Source organism: Diachasma alloeum, unplaced genomic scaffold, assembly GCF_001412515.2.
Source record: "Diachasma alloeum isolate Michigan unplaced genomic scaffold, Dall2.0 Dall_scaffold_00201, whole genome shotgun sequence".
NCBI classification, from domain to species: domain Eukaryota; kingdom Metazoa; phylum Arthropoda; class Insecta; order Hymenoptera; family Braconidae; genus Diachasma; species Diachasma alloeum.
The window spans coordinates 1634904-1654991 of record NW_021680366.1 but is presented as its reverse complement, the minus strand read 5'-3'; the positions used below and the strand labels follow the sequence as shown (position 1 = coordinate 1654991).

Below are 20088 nucleotides of genomic sequence, written 5' to 3'. Positions count from 1 at the left end.
ATATAAACCATCGAAAAATGTATTTATGATAATTTTCATTCTTCCCATTCTAGAATTCGAAATGGAGGCAATGGAGAGAAAGAATGGCAAGCCCTCACCGACATTAGTGAGCCGCTCGACTCAGACCCTCTTAAATAACAACGGCAAGGAAATAGACATAGTTATGTCGCCAGTTATCAAAGGTCTGAATATCGATGAGGCCCTCGATTCAGTAAAATCGATGAACAATACCAAGATTGGTAACGGCCCATTCAATAAAAATGAATTACCAGTATAGCAGAATAATAAGAGAGTCCAGACGCTGGTTTTACAAGCTGATCTGAAGCCTATTTCCAAGCGGCCGGTAATTGTATAAAAATATCTCCTTATTTCCATTATTCACGCAATTTTCTATTGTTGGAGTCATGATATATCAAAAAATGGACCATAATACTCAAACGAAATAATCACAAGATATTTTTTCAATTGAAATTCAAATGGAAAAATTGCGTATTTTTTTTCTATGAAAAATTATCAATTACAAATGATCTTCCTTTTCCAATAACACTAGATCTTGAATTGAAATTATTCCTCAGGCCTAATGAGAGGATAGGAACAATGAATTTACAGATAGAGGACGATTTTTTTTTTGCGAAAGTTGAAGAAATTTCAAGTGTTCCATATGCAAATACGAATAAACCGAGATAAAAAATGAATCAACGGTTCATTCTGCACTGTGATGATAAAATTACGTAATGTATTAATAGTCAAATGAGTTAAAACGTAAGATAAATTTACCTAATTAATGATAAATGAAGAATAGCTATTTAAATTAAGAGGAAATAAAAAATTTTCTACTGTCTCTTCATCACTGTGAGCGTTTGGACTCATGGAAAATTGCTGTTAAAATACTTATAAATATGTAAATTGAGTATTACGGGGTTTAGGAGATATTTATGCATTGATCAATTCATATTGAGTCGATGAGATAAGAGATTATGCCAAATTTTGTTAGGAAAAAATCGTGTTGTCGTATTGTACAGAACGATGAACTCGTAATTGATCTGTAAATAGCAGTTATAGATAGGGAAATCAATTGTAAATATTTCAACGATTAATAGAGGAATAATTGTATCGATTATTAATTAAGACGTCGTATTATCTGTACATAAAATTTATCTGTTAAGAACAAAAATAGGTGAGAGAATGTGCAAATGGGTTAAATGTAAGGTGTAAATTTATGTCCAGTCATCAACGAATTATTGAATTATAAATTCAAATTGAATGTACAATTTAAAAAAAAAAATCTACAGACTATTGGAATTGAATTCAGTGTACGTAGAGAATTTTATTTAGGTTTATCAATGCGTCCGATGTATCTTTATCCGAATTATCACAACATCGTCCAACGCAGATTTTGTAATTATGGAGGGAGCAATGTGTCTTGTAATGTCTCGTGTATGAAATTCAAGGAATTATATTTCTGGTTGAATGTTGCTCAATTGTGATGGTTAGACTCAATACTTTGATGATTTTTTTTTTTGGAATTCTTGTTTTAGGGAGAGGGAATAGTTTTTTTAGTAGAGAAGTGATGAAAGGAGATGGGTCGAACATTTTCGGAGAATTTTACAAGTATCTCAGGAGAGAAGTTTTGGGAACTTTGTCAGGGGATATTTTCATGGGAAATTTCATGAGTGAAAATGAGTTATTCAATTTTTTTTCGTTCAAACCAGTCATTATCAAAATGCTTCCATAATTTATAACTTTATTTCACTGAAATTTGTTCCTGAACCCGAAAGGTGATGAGATGTTTCTGAAACAATCTGAATAATCACTTGCAGACTTGTCTTTTATTCATCACTAGAGATTTTAATTTCCATTCGAGGGAAAATTCATAGCTAAACGAAACATCCTGAGCCCTTTGTTCTCGATTAGCCATGAATTTGATGCAAGTTTAGTGGTTAATTATTCTTTGTAATTATTATTTTAAGGAGAGGAAATAGTGTTTATTGAGTAGAGAAGTGATGAAAGGAGACGAGTCGTATATTTTCGGAGAATTTTACAAATATCTCTGTAGGGAAGTTTTGGGAAATTTGTGACTGAATATTTTCATGGGAAATTTCATGAGTGAAGAAAAGTTATTCTATTTTTTCGTTCAAGCCAGTCATTACCGAAATGACTCAATAATGAATAACTATGAATTATTTCAATTCGAATATGAGAAGAGGAATCTTGTTAATTTTTTGATTATTTCGCGAACGAGTGGATTAAAAAGAAATGTTGATGCATTTTTTTTGCATCTTGGGAAATCCCCTATAAAAATGTTTCACCGATTTGTTTTCTGAATCATAAAGGTACTGAGATATTTCTGAAACAATTTGAAAAATCACTTGCAGACTTGTCTTTCATTCATCACTAGAGATTTTCATTTCCATTCGAGGGAAAATTCATAGCTAAACGAAACATTCTGAGCCCCTTGTTCTCGATTAGCCATGAATTCGATGAAAACCTCGAAGACCAGGAGGGAAAAAATATTTTGATTTCTGTGATGTAAAACTATCGCAATCTAGTCATTACAACAATTAAAATCGCCTGAATTTGTCGAGATAATTATAAATATTAAGAATGTGCTACATGTAGTCTTAATTGAATTACCAAGAATAATGTAAATACGTTGATATCAGCTTTGTGAGCTTTGAAATGTGGAATAGGTTTAATTAAATACTTAAGTGGATCCTCATCCATTTTTTAATGAATAAAGATCGAGACATATTGAACTAATAAACATTAAACAATGGAGATTATAAATTGAAGGAATAAAAATAATTAAATACGTTGATTTGTGATGCTGAGCAATGTCGAGAAACTTGAATTAACAGAAAAAAAAATATGACGGTATTATTTTAAATACGTAAAGGATAAACGTTGGAGGTTTAAGATGAGTTTAAAGTGTATGAGGTGAATATGAAAGTTACGAAATAAATGCCCACGAGACTCTTACGTAAATAAAAAAAATATCATAAATTTTATTGATTATTTGAAAAATTTCATGTACAACAATTACTCCTTTTACCCAATTATTCTAAGATTTTTCAGGATTCAATGCATTCGATGTATCCAATTATCGGTGGCTATCACTTCATGCTACCATTTTGAGCATTCACAGTTCCTGAAAATCGCCAGTTCATTTGAAAATAAAATCAAGAGTATTTTTTTCTAATTTCTAAAACTGTTGAAGATTTTTTTGGTCATTGTGTGAATATCTCGAAAAGTGGTCTTGGAGAAAAAATATCTAGGGATTTTTTTTACAATTTTCTGAGCTGCAAAAAAGTTCTTCTGAGTTTTTATTCCCAACCCATTAGTTCCAAAGATATTTTCAACATAAAAAAAAAGATTAAAACGTATAAATTTCAGGAGTTTTCATGAGTTCAGGATAAAAGGTCACGAGATCTCTTTACGGATTGTGAAATTTACAATGAAAAAATGCTCATGTAGCTTCTAAAACCAAATTTCCGAGATATTGACGTGATTAGCAAGAGGTTTCCTACTTCAATATTAACAGCAATAAATCATTGAAACTGAGGCTCCAGGGTTTGAAGAGATGAATTTCCACGACTACAAATGATCAAATTAATCACTATATTTCCAGAAATGTTTTTTATTACGAAATACAAGTGTTCTGATGATTTTTATAGAGAATTACAGGCGATGACATTTTTTATGAAATTTCATGAAAAAAAAGTTGGTTCTCTTCTTTTTATGGTTTATATAACCTATTATATCAAAGTATCAACATATATTACATTCCTGGCCTCGAAAAACCACAACAAATGAGTGAAAACGAGAATTAGATTTCTTTCACCTCTACACACGAAAAAAACATTGAAAAGTAAAAAAAGCTCTTGGAGGATATCTGAAGAATTTTCAACGGAATTTTCAATTTTCACGAATAGAGACCAGGAGAGCGAGAAAGTTTTTCCTTTCTCCAAACTCCTTTCAACTTAGGACTTCCAGAACTTACCACTACCCCTCAGCCCTTTTCCCTTTTGCTGTTTTTTCTTGGAATCCGGGGGAATTGAGAGTGCCTCTCTGCTCGACTCACTGCCCCCAGCTGAGCTACCTCCAGCAATATCAGCTTCTTGAACTTGTGATAGAATTGACTTCCTCATCAGGGCAATCTATAAATAAATACAAGATTAGGTAATTCTTTGAAAACACAGAACGTTGGTTTAAAGGTGCTATATTTATTAATTCTGACATGGAGAAATATAGTAAAATAGCAATTATAGTATAATAATTAGGACAGCAATGGTAATTATCTCGAGAATGAATGATCGTAGAAGAAAATATCTAGAGATCATTTCTACAGACGAAAATTGAAAGTTAATTAAAAATTCAAGAATATATTTACTTGAAATGTCCGGATTTCTATCAATTTCCATGAAATGATTGAATTAAAATTCACAGTTTCCATTGATTTCATAGTATGATAATTAGGACAATGATAATTATCTTGAGAATAACTAATCGTAGTAGAAAATGTCTAGAGACCATTTCTACAGACAAAAAATTTTAATGTCATGGACAGTACACTAGTATTTTTCAGGAGAGTGATATGGAATTCGAATTAGGGCAAAAAATCCAAACTTTTGAGCAGCAGGGATAAAAGAATTCTCCAACTTATTTAAATTTTCAAACAAAACATGAATATTCGGCACGAAATTAAGCTGACCTTACAGTTCACTAAAAATTCAAGAATATATTTACTTGAAATTTCGAGGTTTCTACTAATTTCCATGAAATAATTGAACTAAAATTCACCATTTTCATTGATTTTATCCTACGATACTTAGGACAATGATAATTATCTCGAGAATAAGTAATCTTAGTTACAAAGTTTCCATTCGGAGGCAAAAAATTGACAAAATTTTCTTACACTCTGTTGGACTTTATCCTTATGCTGCGTGGCATTGTGTTTGGCAGTATTGGCTTCGATAACCTGCTTCTTGATACAAGCGAGAACAGCGTCACAAGTCTCTCCCCAAGCAGCCAGAGTGTCGACAACAGCTCCAGTCTCTCCAGGCCTGACGTCCCTCCCCAACCCTGCATAATCGACTTCGAGCTGAGAATTCTTCTGATCCAATTTTCCATGAATGATGTCTGCATAGACAGCCTCGATGATCAAGTCCTCCAGGTCCCTCACATTCTTGATGTCCAGCTCCTGCAGGAGGACTGAGTAGGGAATGCACTTGGATTTCTCAGCTAGCGTGACAATCGTCAGGTGCTGCAGCTTCTTCTTCTGCGTTGGAGTCAATTCTAGAAGTTTGTCTTTGTTGGCGAGGTATTCCTTGTACGTTCCGTAGGCGAAGAGGTTGAGAGTGTTCCAGTACTCGGCGTGGGGACCGTTCTCAAGCTCTTTTATGTTGGGCATGTCCAGGAGTTCCCCGAATACGTTGACTCCTGGGGTCTCCACAGCTTGTTTTATCAATTCTAGGGCCGCTGCCCCCTTGGCTGTCTTCGCTAGGAGAATGAATTGTTCTAGGGGATTGCTTGAGGATTTCTCAGCGGGGACTGACTCTGTGGCAGACCCAGTCATCTTGAATCTTCAATTTCAAACAGAGAGGGAAATATGAGAGGTGAAATCGACGTCAAGAGTCTCTACGACGGTGCAGTGGTCAAATTATAACACAGAGTGAACGAATTAAAAACTGCTGAAAGCCAGGGTCCAGCAAAAAATAAAATCCTGGCTAAAAACGAGGCTCGGTGGCAGGACGACTACTCCACGAATGCAGCACTTCGTGCTGCCATTGGAAATCGAAAGGACAAGGACAAGGAGAGGAGGACGGAACTTCCTCTATTGAAAAGTGTTGGAGTTGAATTGAATTCTCATGCGGAACAAGAAGAGGGCCCCCAGGAGGAGGAAGAGCTCCTCCCTCAAGCGATTAGTCTCGACTGTTTCGAAATCTAAAACTAAACGAAGAGGGATTCTAGACATTTCGAGTAAACCACAAATTATCGAGCAGAACAAAATATTGAATGACTCTGGGAACTCGAGTTCCTCGAGCAAAAATACTTCACTCGTGTCTTACGATTCCTCTAGTTCTGATGGTGATTAATTTTTTTTTTTGAGATGGTCTCGAGGGGTCAAAAATTGTCAAATCCCTTGAATCACCACAACTGCAGATAATTAGCTGGATTAACCAACTAGGAATAAATAATGTAAATATAAAATATCGCTCAGTTTTTTATTGACCCAGTACTCAATTTCCAATGCAATGGAATAATTTTTTCTTCGATGTAAAGTACAATTCTTCCTCTTCATGACAACCCTAAAATGAGCTCAATTGATGAATTTATTCCTGAGTTATGAACATTTAAAAAAAATCAAGTGTCCATGGTGCCCCACCCTCCCGTATTCCTCTGGCGAAAAAAAATTATGTGCAGAACCGATCGAATTTTATCTCTCGTGTGGACTTCTGGAAAACTTTTATGAAATTCTTCTGCTCTCAAACTCAACAAAAATAAATTCCAGAAATTCCGAGTAAACCAAAGATTGTCAAGCAGAAAAAATTGTTGAATAACGCTGGGAGCTCTAGGTCTGAAGGTGATTAACTATTCATGATCTCAAGCAATAAAAAAAGTAATTTTTGTGCTTTCTAATGTAAAAATTAATAAAAATGACTAACATTAGAGAAAATAAATCGGACGTGAAGTTGAGGTTATGAAGTGATCAATAAGTTTCCACCTCTTGTCCCTGAATTCTGAGACTAGAATTGTTCTAAAAGCAATATTCCATGCATTTTTTATTACGACTGAGTAGTAATTACCTCAGCAGACACCAGGCTTATCGAAACTGAATGATGTTTGAAGTTTGAAGACTGTTTATGTAGTGTCAAAGCAGTCAAAACACTCACTAATCACATTGAGGTTACGAAAAAATGAGAATAACCCCGCCATCTCTCAATGTGCCACTGCACTAGAAAATTCGATTGGTAAGACTTTCTCAGAGACATCTGCAATATCGAGCACTGTTTAACCACCTCATCAGAATCTTCCCATCCGCGAATGTGATCACTTTCCGTGCCCAATGCGTTGCGGTTGTTTTCTCCCTTCTACGCATGCGCGGAATCAGCACTTCACCCAATCACGAAGCAGCACTTTGAAGCGGTCTCGCGATCGTCGTTCGCAATCGCGTTACTTTCGATGGGGCGCAGAGGGGGAAAGCCTGCGTGATCCTGTTCAAAACAAAGTGCCGGCCGGTCGTATTGTTCAGTTGAACGGAATCAGTTCCTCCAGTGTTTTCTGAAGATATTAATGGTGCTTCATGCGTCTCTTCAATAGAGCTGCCCCGCGTGTGTCGGACTAAATTATCAGTGGTGAATAATAAACAGTGTTGTGAATATGGAGAAAATCGGCAATTCTCATGCGGTATCAGTGGATTCGGACGACGAGGAGAGGCCTTCCTGGCGAGGAATCAGGCACGAGGGCACTCAGTTTTCCGACGAAGACGAGGGGACGATGTAAGTAGTAAGAATGTACGGTCGCAGGAAATAGTCGTTACTTTTAATCCGTTATTTCCGAATCGCGAAAGTAATGAGTGTCGACATGGCAGAGTATTCGGTATTTTTTGTAAATTTCTATCTCAGCCGGCTGAAACCAAAGAATGTTCGAATGATGATGATTCACAATGGAAACTCCCAGTCAGGAGGTGACAGGAGATTCTCCAACTTTTATAAAATGTTTTTTTTTAAATAGAATAGAATAGAATAATAGAATACTTTATTTCCTTGATGCCACTATTTCAGTTTTACATCTGCACTACACTAACACTCCAATAAATTATGTTTTTTTATCATTAATGTTTTAGAAAATATTTTATTAAATGGGATGTTTAATTTTGATTTCATTATAGCCATTTGACTCCACCACTTTACCTCGTTTCAGTCTTCTCGTTATTGAACTCTTATTTTTCATTTCAGTTGACAAAAAACAAGTTACGAGTAACTTATAACAGGAGATAAAAGTAATGGATTGCACATCTCTAGTAAGTAGAGATGTGGAATGACCGTCAGTTTTATTTCGATCATTTTTAGGTCATTTTTCAAGGGTTCGATCGGAAAACTTTTTAATAGAATTAAGTTGTAATCGTTATTTCTTTTTCATGACGGTCAGTTGGTCACTCACGTCTCCAGATGTAAGTTCACTTTGATCAGGATTTTTTGGGAATTTTCGGGGAATTTTTAACTTCTCGACCCTAAGGAAGGAAGTTATTGTTCAATTTAGAATTGAATGACCAAGAAATAGGGGAATTGGCGAGGGGTTGTGTTGAGATAGATTATTAAAAGCTTTTCTTCGCGTTTTTTATTACAGAATTTCGAGAAGTGGTGACACACCAGTCACTGAGGTCGAGTGCGGCGCCGACGGAAGAAACCTTTCTGGTGAGTTTCAAAGTTTTTTGTCTCCATTCATTCAATCTTCGGTGTTATTTTTTGTGATGGATTTTAAGAGTGATTAATTTTTAGTTTTATTGGTTATTTTTGTGGAGTTGCGGAATATTTTTTTCTGTTTGTCACCGAAGAATCGCGGGAATTTTTCTTTTGGGGCATTTCACTGATGCATCACGTGTTTTTTTAACGTTTTAAACTTTTTTTTCTATTTTTTTTGTTTTATAATTAATTTTTGGCATCACAGCATCCTAAAATTCCTTTTCGTATGAATCATTCGGCTCAGAGATTTTCAAACAATCTCCATAGCTTGGTGAACAGGGGAAATCTCTGTTTTTGCCGTGAGCAAGAGAGAAAAAAACACCCCACGCGAGGATCGGAGGATTAACCGTCTCGTTATTTTCTTTCGATATTTAAACGTCGTTTTACCGAGAATTTTCCCCCAATATTTAGCGTTCCCCGAGCGAAAGACATTCGATCTTGATCAAAACAAAAGATAAATCTGCAGTTTATAAAGAATTGTTACAAAATATTCCATAATTTTCATGAAAATTTTCATATTTGTTCATTGACCATTCGTTTCGTTCATGAATTTCCGTTTCAATAATTAATTATTATTAAAAATGGTTATTATTTTAATGAGAAAATTCCGAGGCTTCAAACTGTACAGAATACGGTTTATCAAAAATTGTTGGAAAGTTTTCAGTAATTTTCCTTAAAAATTTCATGTTTGTTCTTTGGCCGTTCGTTTCATTCATGAATTTCTCCCCTTTCTCCGCCGAAAACCAAATTTTCCCCAATACTACAAAAACTAAAACACATGGTTACAGGTACTCAAGTATTTCCAGTTTTCCCTCATTTTACTGTATTTTATTGCTTTCTCCATTGTGCACTAGAATCCGTTCGTGGGGGATTTTTATTGCCCCCAAAACAAGAGTGACCCTTTGTCCCTCACTCGTGCTAGTCGTGGCGTAGAGACCCCCAGGGATTTCCAAAATTTCTTCTCGCTCAATTTCTTATTAATTCAAATTAATTCAGTTCTAGTGATTTCTGTAAATTTAAGCTGAGCAATTATTAACAATTATTTAATTAATTAATAACATTAATTTATCATTAACAATTGTTGTTCCATCATTTTAGAGGATTTTAATTCCGAGGCTTTCAAATGTACAAAATAAAATTTATTAGAAAGTGTTATAAAACATTCTCTTTCGGATTATTTTCATCAAAAATTTTATGTTCGTTCTTTGACTATTCGTTTCATTCATGAATTTTTCCCCCTTTTCCCCCGAAACCCAAAATATTTCCCAGCAGCGTAAAATTAAAACATATGGTTACCACGTATTCAAGTATTTCCAGTGTTCCTGCATTTTACTGTCTTTTATTGCCCTCTGCATTGTGCACCCAAATCCGTACGTGCGCGACTTTTATTGCCCCAAAACAAGAGTGACCTTTTGTCCCTTACTCATGCTAGTCCTGGCGTACAGACCTCTCCCCCCGGAGTCTCTTGAACTATTCACTCTCTCAAACAGTCTTCTGTTTTGAAAGTACGAAACGAAAATGAAAATGAAGACAGTTCTTTTAATTTCTACAGATTTAAATCGCATCGATTTTTAACAATTATTCAATTAATTAACAATTATTTATCATACACAATTGTTTTATTATTTCAATGAGAGAATTCCTAGGCTTTTAAATGTCTTGTCCTATTATTTTGTTTCTTGAAAAAGAATTCGCAATCAAAAGGGAATGCACGGAGGAGTCCCTCGACATCGACGATTACGTTTACAAACAAATAACTTTTGTCGAGTTGTCGGACGACAATTATTCCCTGAATAGTCCCCAACAGCCCCAGCAACAGTTGAAAACTGAAATACTGAGTTACCCTGACAACTCCACTCCCAAAACAGTCTCCTCCTTTGAAAGTACCAAATGAAAATGAAAATACAAAATATCTCCTCTCCTTCAATTTATTATCGATTCAAATTAAGTCAGTTCTATTAATTTCTACAGATTTAAATCACAACGATCATTAACAATTATTCACCTAATTAACAACAATTATTTATCATGAACAATTGTTTTATTATTTCAATGAGAGAATTCCTAGGCTTTTAAATGTCTTGTCCTATTATTTTGTTTCTTGAAAAAGAATTCGCAATCAAAAGGGAATGCACGGAGGAGTCCCTCGACATCGACGATTACGTTTACAAACAAATAACTTTTGTCGAGTTGTCGGACGACAATTATTCCCTGAATAGTCCCCAACAGCCCCAGCAACAGTTGAAAACTGAAATACTGAGTTACCCTGACAACTCCACTCCCAAAACAGTCTCCTCCTTTGAAAGTACCAAATGAAAATGAAAATACAAAATATCTCCTCTCCTTCAATTTATTATCGATTCAAATTAAGTCAGTTCTATTAATTTCTACAGATTTAAATCACAACGATCATTAACAATTATTCACCTAATTAACAACAATTATTTATCATGAACAATTGTTTTATTATTTCAATGAGAGAATTCCTAGGCTTTTAAATGTCTTGTCCTATTATTTTGTTTCTTGAAAAAGAATTCGCAATCAAAAGGGAATGCACGGAGGAGTCCCTCGACATCGACGATTACGTTTACACACAAATAATCTTTGTCGAATTGTCGGACGACGAAGAGGACCGTCACTCCCTGAATAGTCCCCAACAGCCCCAGCAACAGTTGAAAACTGAAATACTGAGTTACCCCGAGGACTCCACCCCAGAAAAAAGCAAACAAATGGTTCGTTCGCCAGAGATCTGCAGAGTGGAGACACTCGACGAGTTCGAGGCTGAATTGTCGATCCCTAGAGTCCCCGCGGCTCCAATCACACACGAGCTCCGTGAGAGAAAGCGTAAACCGATGGATCACGTGTGGAAGAACCCTCGAGTCCAGGAAGACATGGACTTGGATTCGATGAAGTCCTTTTGCGAGGACAGGTCATTCTACGCTGAGAACACAGACTGCAGCATTAGTTTCAAGTCTCTCAACAGCTCGGAATCTCTTCAGGATCTCGAGGACTTCAGGATTACAGACGAGAACAGAAGTTTAATTCACAGGAGAGAAAAGAATCGAGAAAGTTCGCCGGAGGGCGAAAGCTCTTCGGGAAACGAGAGGGAGGGATTCGTTGAGGAGGACAATTTCAACGAAAAACTGGATGAGAAAGGAAATCTCAACGAAATTCTGTCAATGTTCGACTCTACCAGCTTTTTTAATCGAGATAATTGTAAAGTTTCTGAGGTTGACGAGGTTTTTAATGCAAATAGCGACGAAGGGAGAGGGCATCAAGAGGGGAATGAACACATTCCAAAAATTCCTGAAGACATTTGTAAAAATCAAAACGATGAAGATAAATCTGACAAAAATTTGACTGACGAAATTGAGTCTCAAAGAAAAGAGGACGATAATGTGATCGAAAATTCTGAAGTGATAGATTCAGAAGGAGAAATTGGACCAGAGGAAATGTCAGGGGTTTTTGAACAAATTGAGCACCGAGAGAAGATGAGTTTCTCGGAAATTCTCGAAGGAATAAATCCTTCAGGTGCTGTTGAGGATCGCGCCCCACGAGATAGAAGCAGCGAATCTATTTATGACGCTGAAGATCCCTTCATGGACATAGCCACCGAGTCCCAACTCCTCGACTTCGATAAGAAGCTCTCGGAGGCAGAGGTAAACGACGAATCAATTTCCATAGACTTCGATTATTCCGATCAGGACCTGGAGGAAATCGATACCGATGAGGAGCCGGAACCGATGGAGACCTCGAGCAGGAGCAGTTCCTTCGGCGATCAACTGACACCACTCGAGAATCTCCAAGAGAGTATTCGAAATATTTCTGGAAATATCTCGAAAGACGATGGTAAAATCATTGAGGATGACGGGGTTGAATCTCTGGAGGGAAATAATTGCAGGCGAGAGGATTTCACCGAGAGAATGGAAATATCGAGTGAAGAAATGTCAGGAGAGGTGACTAAAAATGGTAAAAATCATGAGACCATGGAGGACATCAGCTACAATGAGAAAGTTCCTGGTGACACAGTCTCTAGAGATGCAGACGACACTGAAGAAGATGAGGATTTAGGCGAGGGAATTGAAGAACCTGGAGAGGACTCAAAAGAATCTTCTCGAGAACAAAATCCAGAAGAAGAGGGCAGTGAGTCGGATGAGACCCTCTCTCTGTCGACCACTAGCGACGAATGTCCTGATGATACTCTAGAGCTCGATGACATGATTGAGGACCTGGAGAAGACAAGTCCACTCGCTGAATCCACGGGGTTGAACATCTTCGTTGGGGTTAACCAGGGACAGAAGAAGAAATCGGAAGGATGTGAGGATGACGTTGCTGTTGAAAGAGCAGCCAAGGTACTGAAGTCTGAAGAGACTGTGGGGAATAATATTCTTGTCACGAATATTCACGCAGTCGAGAGTGTGAAAGTTACTGCAGAAGGTAAAACATTTTTTTTTTTCATTTTGATCTTCTACTGATTCAGTTACTTCATTGGTACTTTACACCTAGAGGAGAGTGGACCAAAATAAAACAGTCAAAAAAACGACTGTTGACGCAATTCAACCAAAAAAAAATTTTTTTTATCCATTTTTTTTGTCATTTTTTTTTATTCTTAGGAGTACTAATTAGAATAATAATTTTGCATTCAGCAGAATGAAAATTATTGAGGAGTTTTGATGGGCGAAGATTTTGTCAATGGATTACTCGATTGAAATTCACCATCACATTCTCCTTTTCCCCCTCTGGGACTCCCCCTGGACCTCTCTCTGGATTTTGAATTTTGCTGTTTCATTTTCTTTGCAATTGATCCATGGACAAAATCTTTCCGTCAATACTTCTCAATAATTTTTTATTTGACTGAATGGAAAATTATTGCTCTCATCAGTCCTCCCAAGAATTGAAAAAAAAAATTAATAAAAAAATTTTGTTTTCCTTGAATTGCGTAAAACAGTCGTTTTTTTACTGTTTCATTTTGCCCTACTCTCTCCTATCAAGAAATTATTATTTTTTTCAGAAGGATTCCCCAGGGTTCAAAGTTTGATGGGTGTTGACAGGAGTAACATTCCAGTCAAATTTTCCCCCATGACGCGTCAGGATCTATCCCTCTGTGATAAAGAGGTCGAACCCATGGATATATCTGGTTGCAGAGCAGACACTCTGCAGCTTGGGATGGTAGTCAAGGTCAAGGAGTCCGAGACCTCGTCAGGAGTGTCTTCAGGCTCTCCATCAAATTCCCCACCGATTCCCTCGGATCATGCAGGGAGCAGCCCCTGCAGCCGAAGACCAGAGGCCCCAGCGAGAACATACAACATGATTGAGTCTTCATCAGACCCTGAAGAGTCCCCCACGAGACCCCCAGACCCCCCAGAAACTCCAGGAGATTCTCCAACGAGCCACGACCACAACTATACGAACCAAATATCAAGGAAGAGATTTCGAATGAATTTGTTCCCGAGGAAATCAGACTCCCCTCCCAGGAAAAAGACCCCTCAAAGCTCTTCGAAAGTCCTGAGGCTCAGGAACCCTCCGAAAATGAAGTTTGATGACGTCTTCAAGAACATTCCCCTCTCTCAGAAGAGACAGAAGTCGTCGTTAAGAAACTACAACTCCAGTGATGACGAGAATGATCCCCACGTCGAGAGGAAGTCTGAGAAAAAACTACCCTCAAGCCAGAAAAAAAAGAGGAAACTGTTTCATCTCAGTGCTTCCATCGAGGATCTGTCAGAGTTCCTGGAGGAATCGAACGAGAAACCCGTGGTGAAGTCGCCAGAGAAGTTTTTGAAGTCCTTGAAAGGACTCAGGAAGCCTCTAAGTCCAGTGAAAACCCCAGAGAGCAAGGAGAAACCTGAAGTGACCCCCAGGATCACCAACTCTGTACCTCAACCATCCCCACAAGTCTATAAGAGCAAGATCTCTCCTGTGACGGGTTCAGAGCTAGTTTTCTTAACCGAACGCCTCGTTTCCTCGAGACACACATCCTCAAGTGATTTGAATACTTCGCCTAGAACTTCAGACACCTCAGTCACCGCTCAGAATGACGCAACAGACTCTGAGAAAATAGAGAGTCAGGAGGAGTCTTCAAAGTCTGAGGATTCAGATTCAGAAAGAAACTCGTCAGGAACTGCAGAGGATTCTCCTCAGGAGAGCGAGGAGTTCATAAATTTGGACTCTGATATTTCCCCAGGGAAATCTCCAGAAACTCCTGAGGATGAGAACGAAGACATGGAAATTCCTGGGACTCAAGTGTCTCATTGCTTGCCAAATAATTTTGGAGAAGCTTCTGAGGACAAATCTCTTCAGAAGAGTGGAGATTTCATAGGGTTGGAGGGTCTCGATTCCAACCTTTCTCCAGGCAAAACTCCAAAAACTCCTGGGGACGAGGATAAGAAGATGGAAATTCTTGAGGACAAATCGTTTCAGATCAGTGAAGATTTTCCAGGGTTGAAGGGTCTGAATTCCAAAATTTCTCCAGCAAAAACTCCAGAAACTCCTGGGGATGAAGATAAAGAGATAGAAATTCCTGAGACTCAGGTCCCTCATTGGACTTCAAAAACTCCTGGAGAAGCTTCTGAGAAGAAATCTCCTCAGAAGACTGAAGATATCACAGGATTGAAGGGTCTGGGTTCCAAAATTTTCCCAACTAAATATCCGGAAGGCCCTGAAAATGAGGAAGAACCACTGGAGCTTCCAATGACTCAAGTCTCTCACTGGACCCCAAATGCTCCTGCTGACGCTTCACCAGTTGATTCCAACCTAGACCGATCCCAGGGACTCCAATCCAATCCGAAGACTCTTGAGCCGTCAGTGATCAACCCAACAGCCTCAGTAGTTCAAAGCCTCCCAACTGCTTGTCAACCCACAGAGACAACTCCACCTCTGGGTCTAGAAGAGAATGAATCGATGGAGACAGCTTCTCCTCTTCCAGTGACTCCAGAATTAGGGTCTCCAGATGTTATTACCCAACCAGAACCCTGTGAAAATAAAAAGACATCAGAGGAACCAGTTCAGGAACCAGAAATTCCCCAACAATTTTCTTCAACTTCTGATCTAGAGGCCAAGCCACTTTCATCTCCCGTTCCGTCGCCTCCAAAGCTTCCAGAAAACGAGAGGCCCTTCAAACTCCTTCCAGAGGCAAACGAGAGGATAGCTCCACCCCCTCCACCCCCTATTGGAGACGAACATTCAGATACAGAAGCTCCAGTCAAGATCTCGAATTCCTCTCGTCAGCCTCTCACAAGTGATGAAGATACTTCAGGGCTCACTCACATCTCCCAACTTCGTAAATCTTCTCCAGTGATGTCAAGGGCTCTTCCGGAGGCATCATCGCGTCCAGGTCCTTCCTGGGCTCAGCCCGAGCCTCCTGACGAGGACTCATGGCATGCTTTCTCCAGTTGTCAAACCCCCAAATTCAAAATTCGATCTGATTTTATTCGTGACCAGAACGACGGAGATTCCGATGGCTGTGAATCCTCCCTGGAGACGTGCTCCAATCCTCCCCCTTCGCACATATCAGATGATTCGGATTATCAGAGTCTGGACGATGGACGTTCGAAGCACTCGTTCCCCAGTAAATTCGTGAAACCTAAGAAGAAGAATGTTAAGAGCAAGATTCAAGTCTCAGAACGCTTTCAAGCCCAAGATGAGAGTTACCTCAGGGCCTGCCTCCCGGAGTCCAGGAACGACCAGCCAGCTGGAGGGGAAATGCAACTGGAGGGAGAGGCCACTAGAAGAACAATCAAGAAGTTGCACAAGGAGATTAACTCGAAACCAGGGCCTGGGGTGAGGATGGAGGCACCTAAGGGGATGCTGGTGTCCCTGATGGATCATCAGAAGGAGGCTCTACCCTGGATGCTGTGGAGGGAGACCTGTAAACCTGCTGGGGGGATCCTTGCGGATGATATGGGACTGGGGAAGACTATTCTCACTATTGCTCTCGTTATGGAGTCACTGAATCGAGATCCTCCGGTTAGAGGGGCTTCTAGCAGGCATGGACCTCTTGGGGGAACACTCGTCGTGTGTCCAGCAGGTTTGGTTACTCAGTGGTATGTAATGTTTTGCACTTTTTTTTAAAGGATATACAAGTACTTTGGCTATTTTTTCTCCAGTGAAATGCTTTTTTATTTTTGTAGTCGAACATCAGAGCTTTCATTTGATCCTAAGTTGCCGGACATTTTATATTGATTTTATTATTTAAACTTTGTTGTCCTTAGAATTTAGAAAAAATTTTAAAAATCGGAAAAAATTAGACAGTTCACTTTGGGATGAAATTCATGAAATGATAAAACCAATTGCCATAAAAATCATTCGTTGGGAATCGTAACAAATTTATTCATAGTCAGAATTTTACCAAAAATCGATTTCATGCCTAAAAAAAGGATTTCCAAAAGTTTAAACAATTTCAATTCTTTATTTATAAACAACGAATGTTTAGAACATAATAATTCTGGGCAAAATGTTATTTTAATGGCGCTGAAATAATTGTTTGTAAAAATAATTGACATAATAATAAATAAGTAATCGAATGAAATACGTTGAGAAAAATAAAACGTGGCAAGATTCTGAAAATTCAAGTTTAAAATTTTTTTTTTTGAAAATTCGGTATTTCTTATCGATGATAAAAAATGGAAAATTTTGATGCGTCATAAATAAAAATCTGCTGAACATAACTCAGTTATTTAAAAAAATCGAAAAAATAAAGAAAAAATCATATTTCCGAAATGAGCTGTCGAAAAAATTTGAAAAAAATTGAGAAATCTTTTTTCTAGCCCCCCCCCCTCTCTCCTCTCTCCACCCAATCATAGAAAAAAATTAAATCAATTTCCAGAAAAGTCATTTACTGTTTAAATCGAAAGGAACAAATTAGGCGAGTAATTCCCCACAATCTCCCCCAGGTACAACGAATTCGACTCTAAAAGTGACGTCGGTCATACGCGAACATACCACAAAGACAAAGAGACCAATCCCAAAATCCTCGCAGGATCGAACGTCGTAATAACGACCTACGACACCCTAAACCGAAACTACACGACCTCCCACCAAGTCCTCTTCAAGGTCCACTGGAGGCGAGTAGTCCTGGACGAGGCGCACATGATCAGAAACCCAAAATCTCTGAAATCAATTCGCATAGCTGAGTTGACCACCGACAAGCGTTGGTGCCTCACAGGCACCCCAGTCCACAACAAAGTCGGGGATCTCTACCCCATCATGAGATTCCTGAATCTGGAGCCATTCAACGATCAACAGATCTTCAACAGGTTGATCGACAGCAACGACAATCGAGGAACAAAGCGTCTCTTCTGTGTCATGCAGTGCGTGATGCTGAGGAGAATGAAGGAGGGGGTCTTTGCCTCAGGATCGATCCCCCAACTCCCCCTGAAGACCCTCAGAAGGATCGATATTGTCCTCGTCCAGGAGGAGAGACTGGTCTACGATAAAGTCATGACCCACTCCAAGACACTCTTCATTCAGTTCCTCCATCAGAGAGAGCAGAGGTCGAGGACTGGGGAGTTGGGGATGAGCTTCCAGCACGACTACAGAACGTACACATTGTCAAAGTCCCAAAGGAGGTTCCTGAACAGGAGAGGAATTATCGAGCACCACCACATCCTCACGTTGATCCTGAGACTGAGGCAGATCTGCTGTCATCCAGCATTGATCTGGAAAATGCTGGACAAGAGTGAATTCAAGGACGCTAAGCTGGAGGAGATGAAGAATCCTGCGCCCCTGCAGCAAGTCATCGAGCAGACTGATAATTTCATTCGGAATCAAGTGAGCCCAGAGGATGAGGAGGAGGACGATGGGGAGATCGGGGTGGACGAGAGGGTCGTTGAGGACGATCGTCTCCTGAGCTCTGGAAATCCTGTCTTCAGGGAGGAGAGGAAGTCCTCGAAGATGGTGGCAGTCCTGCAGAAGGTCCAGGAGATCGTGGACAATGGGGAGAAGGTGGTTATTGTCTCTGATTGGGTGCAGTATCTCACGCTCATTGGGAAGCATTTGGTGAACATGGGGTTTGCTGATGATTCGTTTAAATTTTATACTGGGAGTACTGACGATTCTGCGAGGGATGGGATTGTAGAGTGCTTCAACACGAAGCTGAAACCTAAGATTCTTCTGCTGTCGTTGAGGGCTGGGGGACAGGGGCTGAATCTGACTGGTGCTAATCATGTGATTATTGTGGATGTTCACTGGAATCCACAGTTGGAGGTCCAGGCGCAGGACAGGATTTACAGGATTGGGCAGACTAGGGATGTCTTTGTTCATAAGTTTATTTGTCAGGATACGATTGAGGAGAGGATTGTTGAGCTGCAGAGGAGGAAACTGCAGATTGCTGAGAATGTACTCTCGGGGACTCAGGGAGGGGCCTCGGGGCTGGGGATCGACGAGCTGAGGTCGTTGTTTAGTGTGTGAGGAAATATAAGTGAAGTAGAAAAGGGAATACGGCAGACTGCCTGGTTTAGGATGAGAGAGACCTGGTGATTATTTTTTTAAATTCCGTTTTTACCTAATTAAAGAGATAATTATTAAATATAATTATTTAGATAATTATTTAGTTTATAAAATTGGTTTGTAGTAGAAAACTTATGTGTTTATAAGGTTTTTTTCATTCTTACTAAAAAAAATGGGGAAAAAATGGGGAAATGGGGAACAATTAGATGAATTTTCAGTGAATCCAGAGTAAAAAGCACTTGCAAATATTCTTTTTCTTTTGTTAATTCGAGAGATAGATGAAACATTTGTTTTTTTGAAGGTAAAACTAATTTTCTTATCTATCTGGAGAGTTAAATGGAATTGGAATGATTTTGTAAGTAAATTTACACTGAACATTTCTCTAGATTGGTTTTCTTCAACAGTTCAAGAGATCAATACAATAATGTTTTCTTTCGTTTTTTACCTTTACTTGTGAACAGTGTAAAATATTTAATTATTTATTAGAGTAAGTGCTGAGTATTTGTTGCTGAGGTGATGTCAGATGACGTAAAATGTTGTATCTGTCTGTTAAAAAGTGAGAACTAGCGGTTGAGATGAAACACTACAACTACTGTTTATATTGAAAATTCTATTATAAAACAATATTAAAAAATATTACGGGAAATTAAAGATATGAGATAAGTTACAAAGCCTATGCCTGCTTGATGGTCGGGAAAAGGTGCCAGTGGGACCTGATTATTGTTAATTAAGGTAAAAATATATATATTACTGAATATGTTATACGTTAATCATAGATCTTAAGTTATTCAGTCTTTGTATTCTTGTTCTCATCGAGAAGATCAGAAACTTCTCAAAATATGATTGAAGATAAATATATATTAGTGGTGTGATAGCTGTGAGTTTTATTCAGAAAATTAAAATTATCAAAAATTTCCCTTTTGTTGATTTTCCTGGGAACATTACTATTATTTTTGAAGCAGTCTGAGCAAAATATTAACGAAGGGAATTGATGAATGGAGAAGGGAAATAGAGAAATATAAATTTTATCGCTGCGCCAGGGAATGAGCACTGTCTGCCAGGACGTTTATTTTTCTACTGAGCATGCGAGAAAAGTCTTGAATTCAAGCCGTCACAAACTCCATTCCATTATGAACTAGTACATAAACACATCCTTGACTTTATTCTTTTTTTATTTATT

The 20088-nt window shown here is 38.5% G+C and overlaps 3 protein-coding genes across 3 annotated transcripts in view; 2 read left to right on the top strand and 1 right to left on the bottom strand.

The window, feature by feature from the left end:
- LOC107035812 (metabotropic glutamate receptor 2) overlaps window positions 1-2988 on the top strand; it is a 104623-nt gene extending 101635 nt beyond the window's left edge. Inside the window, exon 15 of the mRNA XM_015253407.2 lies at window positions 54-2988. Within this exon, the coding sequence (XP_015108893.1) occupies window positions 54-277 (224 nt within the window). The 3' untranslated portion in view covers window positions 278-2988. The remainder of the gene's footprint in view (window positions 1-53) is intronic.
- On the bottom strand, window positions 2977-6901 carry LOC107035896 (COP9 signalosome complex subunit 7b). Its single transcript, XM_015253529.2, has 4 exons — window positions 6807-6901; window positions 4916-5582; window positions 4001-4157; window positions 2977-3148 (listed from the first exon to the last, which is right to left on the bottom strand). The coding sequence occupies exons 2-4, from the start codon at window positions 5573-5575 to the stop codon at window positions 3114-3116; spliced, it is 852 nt and encodes a 283-aa protein (XP_015109015.1). The 5' UTR covers window positions 5576-5582; window positions 6807-6901; the 3' UTR covers window positions 2977-3113.
- Window positions 6902-7267: 366 nt separating this feature from the next.
- LOC107035811 (microtubule-associated protein futsch) lies at window positions 7268-19773 on the top strand. Its single transcript, XM_015253406.1, has 7 exons — window positions 7268-7499; window positions 8350-8417; window positions 10154-10348; window positions 10576-10770; window positions 10998-12902; window positions 13477-16504; window positions 17354-19773. Exons 1-7 carry the CDS (start codon window positions 7381-7383, stop codon window positions 18867-18869), a joined length of 7026 nt encoding a protein of 2341 aa, XP_015108892.1. The 5' UTR covers window positions 7268-7380; the 3' UTR covers window positions 18870-19773.
- Window positions 19774-20088: the final 315 nt, after the last annotated feature.

Bases quoted from the DNA above. Each gene is read 5' to 3' on its own strand.
- LOC107035811 (XM_015253406.1), top strand. From the start codon at position 7,381: ATGGAGAAAATCGGCAATTCTCATGCGGTATCAGTGGATTCGGACGAC. The intron at 8,418-10,153 runs GTGAGTTTCAAA...TTCTTGAAAAAG, and splicing joins CGACGGAAGAAACCTTTCTG to AATTCGCAATCAAAAGGGAA. The intron at 12,903-13,476 runs GTAAAACATTTT...TATTTTTTTCAG, and splicing joins TGTGAAAGTTACTGCAGAAG to AAGGATTCCCCAGGGTTCAA.
- LOC107035896 (XM_015253529.2), bottom strand. From the start codon at position 5,575: ATGACTGGGTCTGCCACAGAGTCAGTCCCCGCTGAGAAATCCTCAAGC. The intron at 4,158-4,915 runs GTAAGAAAATTT...ATTTATTTATAG, and splicing joins AGGATAAAGTCCAACAGAGT to ATTGCCCTGATGAGGAAGTC. The intron at 3,149-4,000 runs GTAAGTTCTGGA...GGCGATTTTCAG, and splicing joins AAAAGGGCTGAGGGGTAGTG to GAACTGTGAATGCTCAAAAT.